A 19,337-nucleotide genomic window follows, 5' to 3' on the forward strand; every position below is an offset into this window, starting at 1 on the left:
CCAGGAGAGTGGTAAACACATACATACTCAGCTAAATGCCACAACTATATGGGTTGAACCTGAATAAGTGCAGCTAGGTTTAAAAAAAAATAGAGTGAGGGGAGAATATTAATATTTTCATTGCCCTTTTTTTTCTGTTCACTCACTGTGTGTTTACCATAAATTAGACCTGCTGAGAGTGTGATGCTGAGCAACCCATATGGCAAATACTCAACCGAGAGATGTGAAAGGAAAATCACTTTTTTTTTCTGAATTATCTCTAGCCTCTTTATTTAGTCTTGTTTAACAGCAAATGCCAAGAAGCAACCTAGCTAAGATTATTTATGTAGAGAAGATGAGATGACAAACTTTTTAGACCAAAACAATACATTTTCAGTAGAATATGATTCAGTATGTGATGAAATTTGATCAAAAAATTACACTTAAATCAGTGCTCAGTTAAGACTTTTGGTTTTAAAACACAGTTACAGGAGTTCTTGGTTGTACAGTTGCTCATCCTCAAATCTTTCTTCTGATGAAACAATACACAGTCCATGTAAGTCCATGGTGTTCTAGCAACCAAGGAGGGTAACCCAACAGTTCCCATTTGAGGTACAAAATTGACTCATTCCAACCTTTTTCCTTTCTAGTCTGTGACAAACACTCTGAGAATGAAACAAGCATACATAGATGTCCAGCATCCGTGAAATCTCAAAAAAAAAAAAAAAAAAAAAAAAAAAAGAGAAATCAAATTCTGGGTGTGGAATCCAGGCACAGATTGCTGACTATACGTCTCTGGTAATCTTTCAGTGGGGAAAATAAAGAAGATTGGACTGAAGACAATTCTCTGTGGACCTTGTTTACTCTTATCTTTCTTTTTCTGTAAGTCTACGTCTTTTTCTCCCCCCCCGCCTCAGAAAGGAGGGAGAGAAATCACGTTTTATAAAAATTCTTTGAAAATGTGACTGCAAAAAAGGCAAGTGCAGCAGCAAGAGAGGAATGATGCAATGCAGTCAGGTTACAATATATCTAGTGGTAAGATTGGTTCTTCTGTAGAAAGTGCCAAAACCAGTAACAAATAACTACCAACTGATACATTTTGTTGTCAAAGGTAGAATCCAAGGAAAACAAGATTTTCTTTAACAGATTTTATTGTTCATGGAAAGGAAGAAGAAAAATCATCTGGCAATTAAGACATAATTCTGCCAGGTTCTCTCTTTCATTTTACCACTAAGTCTATAATCCTGTTTGACCTGAGCTACAGAACCAAGCAACATGTATTCAGATTTATTAATTCTTTCTTACAGAACAGATGATAACATCCTCCTAAGTGTGTAAGGGTTGTATATATGCCTCAATTCCCCATCACTGCAATTCAAAACCCATGATTTTTCTTATTTGGGGAAGATAAAATAAGCAGATGCCACAGTTTTCCTCTGGCATAAACTTAGTGGCGTCAATAACTTTTCCCTTATCAGCGTAAGTGGTTTGTTACATTCTGTTCAGAAAGAAAGGGGACTGTAAGAATCCTGGAAGATAGACACTCAACAAGCATAAGAAATTCTGATTGAGAGCTACATGATCATAGCTGAAGAAAGTATCCTGTTCTGCCTTTTTTTTTTAAAACCTAAGCAGTAATGAAAACTCTGTGGATTTGTATAAAATCACAAGAATTATGGTAGCATGAGAAAAAACGTCTCTCCATAGCTAAGCTTTCAGTCAAACGATGATTTTGTTATTAACCATATATCACAAATATGGACAAAGTTATGAAACTCAAAATACTGAGATTTATTCTTCAGATAAAGTAATTAAAAAAAACTCACAGTAGATATAAAACCACAAAATGATATAATACTTCTGACTCTTTCATTGTAATTAATAAATCCAATCTGTACTTAGCCACTTTTTTTAAAGATATTGTAATCATTTCAGAAACACACTAATTTCAGGACTAAATGAATATATAGAGTGTCTTATGGAAAAAATAATGTAAGTCTTTATCTCCAAAGTAGTGCAGAAATACAGTGCAGGAATTTTCATTTCATACTTTATTTATCGAGTCTGTATGGAAAAAGAAAAAATTGCCAAAAATTAAGATGTCGAAGTACTTGCAATATACACAGGAGTTCTGAATGATGGTCTTTCTAGGATCAAAGAGCCTGAAGGTTAGACTTAACCTGTATTCATTTAAACACAAAAATAAAATTTACACAAGCAAATCAGCTATGGAGTTGCAGATGAAATTATATTTTTTGGTAAATAACATTCATGCAGCACCTCTATGGCGAAAATTACATTTCATTTCAACTACAGTTCATTCACAATAGCTGTGAATAATTCTGAATACAGAAGTGGTGATCTTTCTGAAAAAATTTTATCTCTCTCCTAGAAAGAAAGAAAGGAAAATTGCATTCTTTGGTAGAATTACAGCTAGATTTTTTAGCTACTCTGAACTTGAGAACTCATATAGGGGCTGAGGGCTTTCAACTTGAATAATTTTGTATTTTTTTAATCCCTGTGTTATAAATAAAATATAATAAAATGTATATAAAATTAAATAAACCCTGATGTTTCCAGTCAGACAAAACACTTGAATTTAAGTGAGCCTGAGAGTGTATCCAGTTACACAGTCAAAAGAAGAATCTTCACTGTCATCATCTAACCAGAGAACATACATGCTGAAAAATCTTACAGAGCACTTGATCTGTTTAATTCTAAATTCCAAAATGTTTCTACATCTTAAAATACCAAAAAGCTTCAAGACTAGGCTTCTGATATGTAGTAGAAGGTATAAAATTCAGTGGTGCATGATAAAAACACAGGTTATTGAAATGTTTACAAGTGATAAGCACTCACAATTCCAGTTCAGAAGGTGTCTTAGGGACATGCTTTGCCAAACAGATGGAACAAATCAATATTTCAAGACATAGCAGATGTATTTTATTGGTTTTCTGCGTCAAAATATCACTATTCTAAATAAATATTGCATGATTTTAAAAGTTGAGGGATGTTTAAATCTCTAAATTAAAAACACAAAAGGAGTCACCACAGCGAGTATTTGCTTAGAAATATCCTGTATCTCAATCTTCACTTCCTGCAAACAGAATTGCTGACTTTTGCAGTAATGCAATACTACCACTATCAACCCCCAAAATAAGGCCTTTTATTTATAGTTAGAATTATATTCTAATATTGGATCAGCAGTTCAATATTCTAATCAATTTGTTTCCCACACAATAGCAAAGAAATAACTAAATAGCAGAAAATAAAATTTCTGTAATATTCATATAGTCATCCCTAACTATTATCAGTTCTTACATTCTCATGCATTACAGTCAGATCTTAAAAATATTAAAAATTCACATTAGATTTTACATTGATTTTTTTAAAGTGTATTATATCTCACAGAAACAACTCTTTATGCCGAATGTTTCTCAAAACAGCACCTCCCGCTGTCAATGTCTATGCCCCATAAGCAGCTAAGCTGAGTGCCACTGACAAGAACTAGAAGAGTATACAAATGATAAATTAGTCAGCTTCGTAGAAGTCAGAAATGCAGTCCAATAATGATACTGTAGATTATAGCATTTTATTTAGCTGGTAGTGCATATTTTACAGTTGTATTTCACTATCTTAATTTATTTAAACACATTTCATATATGATATGAAAGAAAACATAGTTTTTCTTTTTGAAAAATGTACTTGCAAAAACAAGCACATTTTTACTGTGATGTTAGTAGATTAATGTTTATGCTTATTCCTTTAATAATTCTCAGTTATTTTACTTTGTTTATTAACTTTTGAATCAAGATTGAACAAAACCATTAAAGGTAGAATCATCAACAATAGCAGGAGCCAAATTTAGACCAGATGTCACACAAATTATAACTGATGACATTTATCCAATTTCTTCAGATACCAAAATAAACTGAAATCTTAAACACATACCATTGCAGACCTGATACTACTGTATACCTTGTAACTTTTTAAAATGATACTGCAAGTGCAAAAATCTCTGATGCTTCTGGTTTACCATTAGTTACGACAGCAGTATAGAGTAAAATAATCCAATACACCTCACAAAAATGACAGTTGAATAAATCAGCACAGGCTGAGTTGGACAAGTTGATATAAGTATAATGGTCTTCGTCAGTTTTACAACTTTACATTTTTCTCATATCACAAGGGACCATAATGAACACTTTGCCATAGAAGGTGATCAAGATCTTCTTTGTCAAGAACAACTTGCCCTTGGCGAACCAATGCTGTCTTTTTCCCAATCATGTGCTTCATCTGACTTATGATAGTTCCCAGGAGGCTTTGTTTCATAATTTTTCCAGATAATGAAGCAAAACTGATGTACTATAATTTCCTAGATCCTCCTTTAAGCCCTTCTTGTAGATGGAGGTGACATTAGCCCTCTTCCAGTCTCCCCATCTCCACAACTTCTCAAAGATTACAGAGAGTGGCCCCACAATGACATCATCAAGCTCTACCAGCACCCTTGCATGCATATTGTCAGGATCTATTGACTTCCAGGGGCCAAGCTCCTGTAATAGCTCACACACCAATTTTTCCCTCACTGACACTGGGTCTGTGTTTCCATCAACCTGGATTTTTGTTCCTGGGCCCAAAAGTACTGGTGATGACAGAGGCGAAGGAAGTGTTGAGAACTTCTGCCTCTTCAGCTCTCCTGTTTAACAGCAGGCCAATATTTTCCTTCTGTTTCGGCTTATTGTTTACATACCCAAAGAACCCTTTCTTGCCTTCCTCACATCCCTTGCTAATTTACCTTCGAGCTGAGCCTTTGCCTTTCTAACTGCATCTCTGCCTGCCCTGGCAATGCCCTTGTAGTTCTCAACAGATATTCATTCCCTTTTCATCTCTGGTATGCTTCTCTTTGGTTTTGAACAGACCCAGAAGGTCGTATTTAAGCAAAAGGGGTCTCTTGCTCCACCTACTTCCCTTCCCTTCCCTTTAAAAAGGAAAAACTGGTTTTCTGCTTCCAGGAGAGCAGTCTTGAAAGACTCCCAGCTCTCGCTAGGTCCTCTATTCTCCATGGAAGCTTCCCTCTCAACTGAGCTCCGAGAAGCTGTAGTTTGCTCTTCCAAAATCTAAAAACTTTGCCTTCAAAAAAATCTAAAAACTTTGCATTTTACTAACCTTCAGCATGCACAGCCAGACCCCAAACTTCACAATATAGGGATCACCGTAGCCAAATCCATCACTAACTGAGATATTACAACGCAGGTTTCCTTGGCTTGTGGGTAGCAAGTCCAGCAGTGCCTCATTCCTGGTTGGCACATCTAGTGTCTGTATGAGGAACCATGTATGAGGAACTTGATGGATAATGTAAGCTGCTGTATTATTCTACCAACAAAGCTCTGGGTAGTTGAAGTCACCCATAAGAACCAGGATCTGTTATCTAAAGTTTGCTTAAGTGACCCAGATATTGCTTCTCTGCCCTTATCATCTTGGTTTAGAGGTTGGTAGCAGATGCCTAATCTAAGATCTCCCTTGCAGATGACCCCTCTAATCTTGACCCAGAGGTATTTGATAGGGTTTCCATGGTTGCTGTAGTTGACTTCCATACATTCAAGGTTCACATTAACAAAGTGCAATTCTTCCTCCTCTACTTTCCTGCCTGTCTTTATGAAAGAGCCCATAGCCATCCATCATAATCCTCCAGTCATATGATTTGTCCTATCATGTTTCAGTTATTCCTATAATACCATAACTTTCTGACTTGGTCTAGAGCTCCAGTTCCTAGTATTTGTTCCCCAAGCTGTGTACCTTGGCATACATATTCTTGAGGTGGTTGGTCTCATTCTTATCTTGGGAGACAGCTGAGGAACAGCTGTTGCTGCTCTGGCTGGCCTGGCTTATTCCCCAGTTGGTTGCAAAGGCAACCACTTAAAACAACCACTTAAAAGGTTCTCCCCAACAGATTCCTTTCGTATCTTTAGAGACAACTAACTTTAACAGAGAATTCAGCTGGTCTGTCTAATCACGCCACACCTTGGATTGTACTCATTACAACTGGGGTACTTGGCTCATCTGAGGCATCAACTGAACAGCTATTGTCCTCCAGAAGACAGCAGTCTGATGTTTAAACATGAGAATAGTATTTACATTAATGCACATTTGGCTGCACTATTCAGTCATATGAGGTGATGATTTTACCCTCCTAATACTTCTAAAAAGGCAAATGAAAGTATATGCAAGCTTTGTGTATTATATATAAGTTTTCCTAAGGCAGATCTCACACACTGACATTTTAAGACCTTAATTAAGGTTGATTTATTTACAAATGGTATGTTTTCAACTCTCAGAAATGTTGTATTTAATGTTTTATTTTTAAACACAATTAAAAAATAATATATAAATATATACATACTGCAAATGCAATACAGATAACAAATTCATTTAAGCCCATTTATGCACATTAGTGACACACCATGTGGCAGAAAGACTAGGACTACAAGAAGACCCCTTGGCGATTTATTTTATATTAAATCCCTAATGGCCTCTTCTCATCTTTGCAAAAATATGCACAAAAGTCCAGACTATGCAGCCATTGAAATGAATGGTTATTTATTTGCTAAACGAGAACCCTATGTTTAATGTTCCTTAGACATAAGGTAGTCTGCAAAAGTCGCATTCCTACAGCTCCATACATCATTTATTTTACATACCCTAACTTCTCACAACAGGCATCAAAAAATACTACCAAACCGCATTGCTCTTGTAAGTTGCTGAGAATTTTGTTTCCAATTCCATTACTGGAAGATTAAATGTTAACATGTTTACTTGGGGTTCGCTTCTTGTTTTGTTTTTAGCATTAAAAACAAATTCATGGACCAATCTAATGCTATTTAAAACACATTTACATTTATACTGCAAGAAAGTTCCCAATACATAATATATACACATAATCATTACAGACAGAAAACAAAAGTTCAAACCGTCAAAGAACCATGTTGTAACCTCATTTATTTGGGTGCAACAGTCTACCCAGCACTTGTTTGACATGCTTCAGCTAAGACAGAGGTTCTTGATTTGCTTTACAGAAGTATTAAAAGCATCACTTTTCACAATACAGAAATAAGATTGTCCAAATTTGTAGCATAGTGGCATACCTTACTAATACTACAAAATAGCCTGAAAATTAAACCATCTCTCTGAGATCAGACTATTATTTCATAAGAAGCAGATCCACTGTGCACCCAAACATTTCTAAATCTCCTAAGTTACTTTTGCTGGAACAGCCACTGTGGGTTCCTCTGAGGCGCAAAACCACAAAGAGGGAAATTGTTACAAGAGACAGAACTTTCCATTGGTACCATCCTCAATGCATCTGGACTACTGGAGACTACCTAAGGACAGTCAAGCTTACAGTGGCAGCATGAATTTTCAGGTCACTTTCTTAAAGAAACAGTGTTGGTGGTAGCAGCCTCCATTGAGGCTTTGACATATTCTCTAAACCATTAGCTTTGCACCCCCGTAGAGGTGCCACAGAGATTACACAATCTCTACAACCTGAAAACTGTCTTTATGAGATGTGTGGATGCCATGGTCAGAAACATGAACAAAAACCTCAACAGATCAGTCAGCCTTCAGAACACACATTTTCCCTTGTCTATATCAGCCAGTAGCAGACGATCATAGATCTTGTTTTCAACTGACTGACCTGCTTCTTTGTGGACTAACTTGATTTTCTATATTCCTAAGTTACTGCAAGTTCTGTGAATAGTTAGAAGAAATTTTCATGAATCAAAAGATAAAAGACTTAGTCCAATAAGCACATTATTGATCTATATCATGAGCCATTTCAACTAAACTGAACACTCATGAAATCTGGATTGTTCTCCCAGTGCACTACACTTAAGAAAGCAGAGAACAGAGTTCAGTTTACAAAGGAAGTATTCCTTTCTCAGGTAAAAAAAAATATTACTTTCACAGAAAGTTATATTGAGAAGATATTTCTTGTTTCCAAGAGAATTCTAGCAGAGGAGAAGCAAAATATACTCTCAGGGTATAACATAATGTAACAGAAATTAACTGTAACACACGCACTGAATTTTGTTACAATATCATATGCGTAATCATTATTATGACTTGGGGAAACTTTCTGACAAAAGCAACAAAAATAAATGTAATTTGGGCAGTGTCACTTTTCTTTTGTGGTTCTCTTGAAAAAAAGTGGCTATGCATGTGAAATCCAAGAAGTATATACTCTGACAGCCAGTCACTGCAGAGACGGGTCTGATTTCAACTTACAGCTTTTATGCCACATAAATCCAGGAAGGCCATATCCAAAGGTCTCAAGAAATGCAAAGTTGCATACAGACTCTTACACAAACCTAAACACATCCACACAAAATGACCTCACTGTAGAAAGCACCCTAATGGAAGACACTTTTGCATATTTGTTGATTACTTTAAAAAAATGACCTTGTGTTACTTCTGAAAAAGCAAATACATTAGAGATTCAATACTTGTTGCCAAACCTGTTCTTTACGTTCCCTTAATATTTAATCAGTAATGTCTGTGGAGCAATTTGAAGATGAATAACAAATTGCCATTATTATTGCTGAGAAAATCCTGAAGTCATTAAAGTTTCTGTATTCTGAGCTCATAACAGAATTCTAAACTAAACAGACAGATAGGTTTGGACAGGGTTGTTATTAATTCCCTTATATGTATTGTGCTTCTGACACCGGGTGAAGCAAATACACATGATCCCTGGCTCTAATAAGAGCAAGTTAAAAAGGTCTTCTGCTATTCAAGCACTGTAAATCAAGTGAGTTCAGAAACTGTTTGAACAAAGAGCAGTAAATACAGCAAGTGCAAAACTGATCTCCATTCCAATTTTGAAACTGAGTCCTTTTGTTACAAAGTATAACTTTGCAAACATTATAACAAGAAAAAAAAAAGGCAGTTACATCCCTGAAAAAATAGCCCTTTCTGATGCAAACTATTCACAGCAGAACAACAGACAGCAAATAGCAGGCGAAGGTATCTGTAACTTCCTGAAAAAAATCCCATTAAAAATACTAGTAATAAAAGTACTTAACAGATTGGGCCTAAAATCCATCCTAACACCAGTAAAAAACTGGTCAGTTTGTTCTTACATGCCACCGAATCTTCTTTTTCCTCCACAATGGCCACTAGATATGTCCTAAGAAAAACAATTATGAAACGTACTGCTTGACCACCAGATCTTGACATGGTTTGACCAAGGTATGTCACCATCAAATGTTACACTATCACTTAAAAAAAAAATTTAAAATTTGCCTGCTTTGAGGACCACAAAAACCTAATGTTGCTGAATTCATATTGTGAGTTTCAGCTAAAAAGAAGACCTGTTCTGAGTTACAATTCATTTGAGCATACAGAGTAGCAATGTAAGGTCAGCCATACTTAACTGGAGCTTAGATCTGTGGAGCCAAGGTTTGCATTCTACATAATCTATGAAATGCGATTAAAAGAAAAATAAATAAAAAGAAAATGTAATGCTAAAGGTAGCTCCTAATTACTGGCTCTGTCCACCATTCATTGAAAGTAAAGTAAAAGAGAAAGATTTAGAACAAAAGAAGAGGAAGATTTTATTAAGAATTTTTTTAAATCCCATTTTCTCTTTGGGGTATTTTACTTAACACACTCTTCCTCATCCCTTTTCCTCCCAACCTTGGCACAATTTTCAGGATCAAATGGTTCATAAAGCAGTGCACGTTTGGTGGTAAAGATTGCTTAACACTGAGAAACTAATCAAGAGACTAATAGATTCTGCTTCATTTCTTCAAGCTTTGCTACCTAACTTGCTTTGTGTATTTTAGTATGCTAGTAGAAACCTATGGATTATTATTAGCTGGATTGCACCACAAACTTTTTCGACCACAGAAGTACCTTATTTTTTGTAAAATTAATTACAAGAGACATACGGTAAGAAATCTCTTAGGACATACAAGGGAATCCCAGAATATTCTGAGTTGGAAGGGACCAACAAGGATTAAGTCCAGCTCTTAAGTGAATGGTCCATACAGGGATCAAACCCACAACCTTGGCATTATTAGCACATGCTCTAACCAGCAGAGCTAATCTCAGAGTTAAGAACTATCCAAAAGATATTTTTCTTTTTTAGTACCATTTGAGGTAAAAAAAGTTTTGATTAAAATAAACTGCAAAATTATGAGATGACAATTTCTTCTGCATTTCAAATACTTTCATATGAGTGACCTTCGGACAAATGGAGAGATTGAAAATTACAAATATACACTCTACAAAAGTGTTTTTGTTATTGAGATTTTCTGCAGTCTGCTTAGTTTTCTTATTAATCAGTGTATCAGTATGCAAACTTCCATCAGAAATAAGTGTCATGTCATAATTGTTCAGTGATCTAAGCACTAATATTTTTAAATGCCAGTAACATTAATATGTATTTCAGATAGATAGCTACTGACAGCCATAACACAAATTGTCTTGAGATAATGATACAAAACTTATTACACAAGAGTTTTCCCTAAGAAATTACACAATGTTTGGGACTGTTCAAGAAAGAAGATCAAAGCAGTCACTTTCACGCTATCTCAGGGATATTCATAAAAATAAATCTATAGTTTTGATTCAAAAGATCAAAATTTTACAAACTTCTGCCCCACTGAGGTACTTCTCTTTCTGGCAACAGATATTTAATTTAGGCAATGTGGCAATGGACTTCATTACACTTCATTATAGTTTCAAGATAGGCTTTTGGAAGGCATGAAGGCATATCCTTCCCTCTCAAAAAGCCTAGAGTGTGTTAGAATGGCTTTATAAATTATATGCCATACTGTAAGTGAAAGGTAGGACAAAGTCCTAGTTAGTAACTACCTACTGAAGTACAAGGGAAAGCTCACAACTGCAATTCACCCAAAGGCTGCAATTTTCTTATGCCATTGTTTGAACACATCATGGTAAAGTCTAATGGGAGGGAATAATCAGGTGCATAACAACGTAAGTCAGACAACAAACAGCTACTGCTTCTACCAAAGTTAATTAAATCACTGAAAATTCTGCTCATGTGTAATATTGAGAAAAAAACTTGTTCAAAATCTTTATTAAAGAACTGCACCCCTATGCAATAAGGCTGTCTACCTACTATGTTGTTTAAGTTTCCTCTTACCTCCAGTGTCACGTACACAGTGCTAATTGCTACTTTGACTTCTCCATCCGAAATCTCCTTGAGATCCTTCAGCATAACCTCCTCAATACTCACACCTGTTTGAGAAGAAACAGGAATTTCAATATATACAAATATCTACAGCTGACAGATGCATCAACACAAATTAAAAACACAGCTTAGACCTTAATGCTGAGGCTTCTGTATTTCAGGACAATCCTATGAGAAAATTAGAACCAATATTAATTTCAATGCTTAATGTTTATAGAGGGACTTTTTTAAGAAGGGAGGGGACACAATAACAACAAAGATGAAGAACTAAGTCTTCTGCAACGCAGCTGGTATTTTTCAAGTCAGCTTTACTCCAGTTGATGATGAATGTATAGACAGACCATTCCTATGATCTAATACGAAATCACTAATATAAAATACTTCTGGAATGAGCAATACATTGAAAAGCACCTGTGGAATACCATGGTGTTTAAAAAATACTCAGAAGCAAAACATTTAAGATATTCTCTAAGCACAAAGTCATTCAACCTTTCTAACCTTTTTCACGAAGAGATAACACCAGTAGGTTTTTCTTATGTACATCAAATCATTAACGTACTGACTAGATGTTAACATACCATACAAACATTAACATCAGAAACAATTGTGTAAAATTGGAATTATTTCACATTGCAACTAGACATATTTATATGTTTAAGCACAATGTAATGAAAATCGAAGTGACTAAGTTTCCCTAATTGAAGATGTCTGCCTAAATGCTGTAAAGATTCTCAAAATAAACACATGTTATATAGAGGAACATAGTCACATCAGATGATAAAAAATAGAGACATGATAGCGAAATGTCTATGTAAAGAATGCTGCTAGCCATGTACCCCAGTGTATAGTGGCATTTAAAATGTCCATTGACTTTTAAAGCTTAGCAGTATAACATCCAAAATGTGTTTGCATGACTGATTTTTAAGAGGGAAAAAAAATACCAACTTAAGCCTAAGAAATGACTCCTTTCATTACTGTTCCTGTACAGAGTCCAGCTACTGCATTCAGTCTAGTGACAAGATGAACATTTATTTATCTGTCATTTAAAAAATACTTGTACATAACTTGTAGACTTTCTGATGGGCTGCAACCTACTGGTTCTCAAATAACAAATGAATTTGTGAATTCAGGCCACTGAATCATTCTTTCTGCATGAAACTGAGAACTTTGTTTTGCTGAAATGTCCTAATACTGCCTCAAATAACAGGTAGATAAGGTAAAATATTCAGCAGAGTTTACAACCTTCAAAGGATTTCAGAAACTCAGCAGCACCTTAATAATACAAGTGTCATATGAATAAATGCAGTGTTAAATATGTACCTTGTAATACACAGAGAACACCAGCTATGAGATAAAAAAGGGCATGACAGTGCCCACCTTATGCAGCATGTATAAATTACTGGCAACTGATACCATGCAGACTAAACCGATCCTATCTACTTTGCATTTGATATTAGGAAAACTATATGAGCCAAGTACTGAAGCATCTTCCTAGACAACTGGCAGAACTAAGAACAGAACTCCATAAAAGCCACTTTCACTGTGTCTCTCCAATCTAGACTCCATTCAGTTAATTTCTGAACTATGATTACTTGATTGGAAGAACTTCAGGGAACTATGTGAAGATTTATTGCCCTGAACTAATCTAGCTTGCAACCTCATTGAAAGAAAGGGCAAAGGAAGCAGCACTCCAAAGTCTGTTGTTATATATCAGATAGGGCAGCCATCTCAGGCTGATGGTCTGAATTCCTATGACTGATTGCTGCAGATGGGTGAACAGAGAATGGTAAAAAAAGATCATGTGTCTGCATGAACCCTGTGCATACCTGACATACCTAAGAAAGAAACATCTCACTAATTTAATACTTGCTCTTTGGTAACAATTTGGTAGCAAATGCCAGTAAAAAAATTTAAGAGTTCTTGCAACAATTGTCTTCCGGCTTTTAGAGCATCCCCTCAAAAGCCTGCTACAAAATTTTGGGTTCAAACATTCCCACTTTTGATCACTAAATATTTTAATTTGATATTTCTAGCAGAAGAAAAGAATTGCAATTTTCCTACTTCTTCCTTAATCTTAGTCTGGTGTCAAATTCACTTAATCTATACACAGTCCTTGGTAAAACTGGGAAGGATCTTAGAATAAAATCCACTTCCACACCATGTAGGTAGTTTCAGTACAATTTCTGCATGTGGGTTGACGCATTAATTAATGATAACTCACAATTTCATGATTCAGAATGTAAGCAACTTAATTTAAAATTAAATATAACACATTTAACTGTCATTGAAGATAGCATGCTGCAACTATTTTCACCACACACACTAAGACAATATTCTGATACAGTTATATAAATATATTTGTAACAGGTCTGAAAAATGGAAGCAAGTTGTATTACCTTGTGCATTAAACTGAGTCTCCTGGAGTACAGAGATAATTTCCTCTCGTGGGGGAAGATCTGGAAACTTTTCCTCTAGGATTGACAGCACTTTCTCCTGCTGCTCTGTGATACTGTCAGCTTCCAAAGACATGCACTTGAAAAGAATGCTTCCTGAAACATTGAAAGACAAAAATCAATGCCTCCTGTAAATATCAAAGAGGTACTACAGAATCAAGAATGTTTACTGTATTGCTATCCAAGCCCCTTCTTTCTTGGAGGTTGTTTCCACTGATGTGTTCACTGAATTAGATATTGAACTCACACAGAAACATCCTCCTAACATGAAACTTCTAAAATCTGAACTGGGTGCCTTTTCAGTGCCTATGGTAGAGCTAACTGGCTGGTCTCAGTGCTGCCACAGTGTGCAGCATGCTTCTGTACACCTACAGTTCTGCAGCATGCCCAGCAGCAAGTGGCGGGACACCAGGGTTTATCCCCCTCTCTAAGCATTAGCCAAGTGCTGGTATACTTTGAAACAGTAAATCCACACTGCCAGTCTTTCTTCTACAGACATGTCAATTAACTGCTATAATGGACAAAAGGAAAGAAATACTTTACTGTGAGGGTGGTGAGATAATGGAACAGGTTGCCCAGAGAAGTGGGTACCATACCACTGGAAGTTTTCAAGACCAAATTGGATGGGGCTTTGAGCAACCTCATCTAGTAGAAGGTGTCCCTGCCCATGGCAGAGGAATGGAACTACGTGATCTTTAAGATCCCTTCCAACCCAAACCATTCTATGATTTTAATTCCATGAACATAGCAAAGAAACACCTATTCAGTCAATCAAAATAATGCACTCAAAATTTAAGAGAAATATAATCCAATAAATAACTTCAACTCTTACAATACAGAGGTGAGAGTAATGTCTTTTCAGACAACTGTGTACTTCACATATTCCATCCTGAATGTAAAACAGTCCTGATTGTTCAGGGTATAAAGTCACCTTTTCATTCTCTGGAGATTGGGGTCCCATTTGTTAATATACTCAAAGATAGTGTTCACTTCCAATTACTCATGGTAAATTAAGGATAATAAAATCTTATACTTCAGCATTGAAATTATTTATTACTCTGCTGTGCACAGGGATTTCAAACAAGTGTGTGATTGTATTGTATTGTGTTGGCTCAATGAGCAAATCAGTACAATAACATAAGATAGTTACTATAAACCAAAGTGTTTAGTCTTTAGTACAGAGTGAAGCAAGTAAAAGAAAGCCCTGGACACAGCCATCCTCAATCTCACTAGATGGATTAGGACCCAAACATCTAGTATGTATCAATTTTTCTCCTATACTGTTATCACATAAAATACCAAAAAGCATTTCTTCAAAATTCACAAAACACTTGCAATTTTGCAATGCTAAGTAAACACCTCCTTATTAGACACATCCCGTGTGAATTAAATAATAAATAATGCTTAACAAGACAAAAACTGTTCCCTGTCAGATATTAGTTTCTGGAAATTAAAATACACGAAGTTCCATTCTGTGTTTCTGTTACAGATATTTTAACTGCCAATAATCTTTTAATTCGCAGCAGCTATTTCTTCATGCCAGTCCTACAATCACTTAAAGACAATGCTCCTGCTCTATTTGATAGCATTAAATATATTAAATAAATACAGACTGCATGAAAATCAGGTATACTGACTAACATTAACATTTGTAGATTTAGGTACACAAAAAACGGCTCCACAGCAAGCAGATTTCAGATTTCTACAGGTAAATAACTGATATATAAAGGACCCAGGATATCTATACCCATTAGCAAAGCCTATTTTTCCTTTCATAGGAAGAAAGTTTCTCAATCAGCAGCCTCCAAGATAATTCATCTAAAAATACCCCTTTGTCGTTCAACCTCTAACCAGGTAACAGTGTCTGTGCTGCATATATACACTTGAAACATACAGCTGTCCATACCTTGGGAAGGGTGGTGACCAGAATGAGTTAGACACCCCATAGCACACTCCCAGTCAGCACAGAGCTGCACCTCGATAAATGGCAGCTCAGTGACCAGGCTGCATAAATTATTTTAGCAACAGCAAATTTCTGCTTTTTCAGCACTCCTTTTATCCTCCTCCAGGAGCAGAAAGGGAAATTGCTCATGTACACACAAAGGAAACGGAGACTCCAGTAGAAAGTACTGGATCCACAATGCATGCTCAAATTCATCATACAATTACCTACTGGAGGGAGACTGCAGCATACCCCATACAGCCCTCCAGCAGCACTAGGATGAGTTAGGCAATCTATCCATTTGCACAGATCCTCAGATATGCAGTATGTAAAACTTCTATCACAGCTGTGTGTGCTCCAGGGAACAGAGTATTTGGGTAAGAAGATAAGATCTTAATACAAACACACAGGAAAAAGCAGTAGAACAAGTGATGTGAGTTGTACATCCAACCAAGCTCAACATTTTGGAAGTCAACATGATGTGAGCTTGACTCACCATAGGCAGAGGGCTGAGATAGTTTTTAAAAGACTGTTTTTCTCACTTGTCATAGCAATACTGTAGTGTTGCAATTGCTAACTTCTCTACTAGGATGAAATCAAGAAAAGGATCCTTCTCATATTACTAGGTGTCCGCAAGCCCTAAGATGAACATTTACTCATCCTTTAATACTATGATCATTCTTTAATACTATGCTCATCAGCAGGAAAGAAAGGCACATCTCTTCTCTCTCAGGCATCCTCAACATTCCTGTGAGGGCTAAGATTCCAGGTAGTTTAGAAAAACAGTTCACTTAAGGTACTTTTGACCAAAGGTCAGTAGTCTGTTTAGTCATGTGCTGTCTTGGAAGTAACTGCTGTAAAAGCAATACACAGTCTCAGAAATCTCCTGCAGATTTTACTGAGTGCTTGTGCAACTCCCCCAGGGTTTCTGAAAGCATAATGGAGGCTGCTGTTTGCTGACAACCACAGAAAAAATATATAATAGGCAATACAAGATTCAATATTATTTCTTGTGTACCTCACACCACTCTACATATATTTTTTTCCAAAGAAGAGGCCACTAGAAAATAGGTTAAGGCTCTTAAAAAAATGTGCCTTCTGTTCTTTTTTTGCAAAGTGATTTGGAAGTGAAGCACTAGTTTTGCCAAAAGCAATTGCTGTGCATTAATATTAAACATGATCTAATGAAAGCAGAAGTCATTTTGGGAAACCATTACGAAAAGCACAAGCATCTCCTGAATTATAAGTTTATGGCTGAGAGAAACAGTACAATGAAAATATAGGCATTTCTCCTGTCAAGGAAATATAAAGGACAGAGAAAAGAGGAAAACCAACAGTCCCTCATGGAAAGTAAACTTCAACACTCTGCACTCCCTCACAGCCTCCACAAACCCAAACTGTAAACAGATCCAAGAAAGCAATCTGCATTGTAATTAATATGAAAAGCCATGAAGCTGCAACACAATGTAATATGGAGGAAGAGAGTAGGAGTACTGTCTCCAAAAAAGCTGCTTTCACACATTAAAAAGAAAGGCATCTGTCCAAGTAAGCGCAGTGCTTGGTGCAGTTAAAAATGATCCTTTCTTTCTGGCCTATATACTAAGGATGCATCAATCCAGGAAGATGTGAATCATCTGATCGATGTACAACACAGAAAAAAAATATTGGCATAATTCCTAGAGTCCTTAGAAGGACATTTCTTAACATTTGTCTGGGTGGCTAGAATAACAAACTAATCTTCTCTAATAAAAGTCAGACTGCCCCAACAGGGTATGAAAAGACCTCAACTATGCAGCTCATAACTAGCAAAAGCAGATACATATAAAAAGACTGCTGATGCTCTTGCTGTAAATCTGTCTGTATTTACATGTTGCAGTTTGCACCTTGTGGCATCCTTCAAGGCCTTATACAAATAAACATAAGGAGGTATTTTTGAGAGTGCACTGATCCAAGCTACTTGACAGTGAGTGCTTGGAATCACATCCTTGCCAGCTGGCTGCAGCAGACAATGTAATGATTCAGCAGTTTAATGGATCTGAGTTTGGCAACAGTCCCCTTCTAAACATCTCTGGGGAAATAAAAAAATACAGACCCAAGACTGGCAGGTTCTATAACTGTTTGCTTCTGGCACAAATCCAGGAACAGCACAAGCTCTAACTTAAGGCACCTATGGCTATACAACACTGACTCTCTAAGCAGGCTCTAATCAAAGCCCAAAGGTAGAATTAACTTATATCATATCTGATGAGGAGACAAAGATACCAGAAAAGCACTCACCTGAAAAAAAAAATCCTTAAATATTAAAATGCCTAAATCAATAATGCTTGGTTTCACACAAAAAGTCTTTCCTCTTGACTTTTTTTTTTTTTAACACAGACAAGCAGGTGAAGCTTGTTCAAAGTTGAAATGTAGCAGGTTATAAACATCTGCCCTTGTTACTGAAATTTAAAAGTTGCCAACAGACTTTGAGAAAAAAGAAGTTTGGAAAAGAGGCAGTAAATGGAGCTGTCATGGTCACTACACGATAATTATTAAAATTTTAGATACTTCTATTGTCTTACTCCCTGGAAAGCCAGAAAATGAAAGAGGACTTCCCAGCTCAGAGACTCAGATGTTAGCATCTCTCAGCTGTTTTACAAAAATAAAATCCTAATCCTTAGCAATCTGACTTCTACTTTGGCCTTCTCTTCTGAACTTTGCCCAAAATTTAGACGTACTAAGTATATACAGATTTACATTGGAAGTAACATAATGAAGCGTGAAAAACACAGTAGAGCCTTTTCACTGCCTCTATGCCTCTGAAGTGTCCCCAAAGAGAGGGGACATCCTGCGAGCCTCTGCATACTCAGTGGTGAGAATGAAACAGCCACCCCTCCTTCCAGACCATGGTATTTGGTCCCTTTATTTCCTGGGCTTACAGGTAAAATGAATTTCAGAAGCTATACCTTATGATAAAAGGCCATAATACTTACAGAGAAACACAAAATCTAGATATCGTAGGCTGTATTTGATATTTTATTTTCAGACTGCTTGTAATTTCAGATTGCTGTCTACATACATTTATGTCTATGATTTATAATTTTTTATGAATCTTACCAAAACCAGTAATGGGATTCGCTGGCTTTTCTGAACTTGGCATGGAAGATTCTTAAGCAACAAAACCTTTTTCTATTTTAAGAGACCCACAAGAGGACTTGCTGCATTGCTGGGAGAAGTAGAAAAGCATCAATCACAAGTGCAGCTGTGCTGTGTTCTCTAGGCTTTGCCAGGCACTTCTCATACTATGTAAAAGAAGGTGCAGAGGGACTTCTGTGTCCAATAAGTTCCCCAAACACAATAATGAAAATGTAGTTCCTAGCTGTTAAAAAAACAATCAGCTACTATCTCCCTCCAAACTTGAAGTGCTATCTCTAACACAAACACTAATAAAAGCACTTCATTTTAATTTGGATACCGATTAGAGACACAAAACATGTGGACCTTTACATCCACTTATAGTACTCGATCATGTTCTTGAACATTATTCAGAGCACTCCCTCCTTACTCCTTCAACCAACAAACAAGTATCCTAAGATTCCCCCAATGCCTTTTTTTTTTGGTTCTGCCTCCAAAATCAATTATTATGCTTGGTCCTTTGTCTAGATTCCTGGGGAGCTACTCACAGAAATTTGGAGATTACAAAAATATTTCAAGGTAGGTTTACTAAAGTTTGTTAGCATTGAAAGATACTATAAAAGCAGGCTAAATC

General features: G+C 36.3%; 1 protein-coding gene across 9 annotated transcripts in view; it reads right to left on the reverse strand.

The window, feature by feature from the left end:
• Nucleotides 1-19,337, reverse strand: part of PRUNE2 (prune homolog 2 with BCH domain) — a 110,708-nt gene that overhangs the window by 83,582 nt on the left and 7,789 nt on the right. For all 9 annotated transcript variants that reach the window (XM_029962911.1, XM_029962907.1, XM_029962906.1 and 6 more), the window contains 2 exons: nucleotides 13,591-13,743; nucleotides 11,147-11,241 (listed from right to left, as the gene is read on the reverse strand). In XM_029962911.1, coding sequence (XP_029818771.1) covers nucleotides 11,147-11,241; nucleotides 13,591-13,723 — 228 coding nt within the window. In that variant the 5' untranslated portion in view covers nucleotides 13,724-13,743. The remainder of the gene's footprint in view (nucleotides 1-11,146; nucleotides 11,242-13,590; nucleotides 13,744-19,337) is intronic.

This window comes from Manacus vitellinus, unplaced genomic scaffold (assembly GCF_001715985.3).
Source record: "Manacus vitellinus isolate BGI_N305 unplaced genomic scaffold, ASM171598v3 scaffold_50_pilon, whole genome shotgun sequence".
NCBI lineage: Eukaryota > Metazoa > Chordata > Aves > Passeriformes > Pipridae > Manacus > Manacus vitellinus.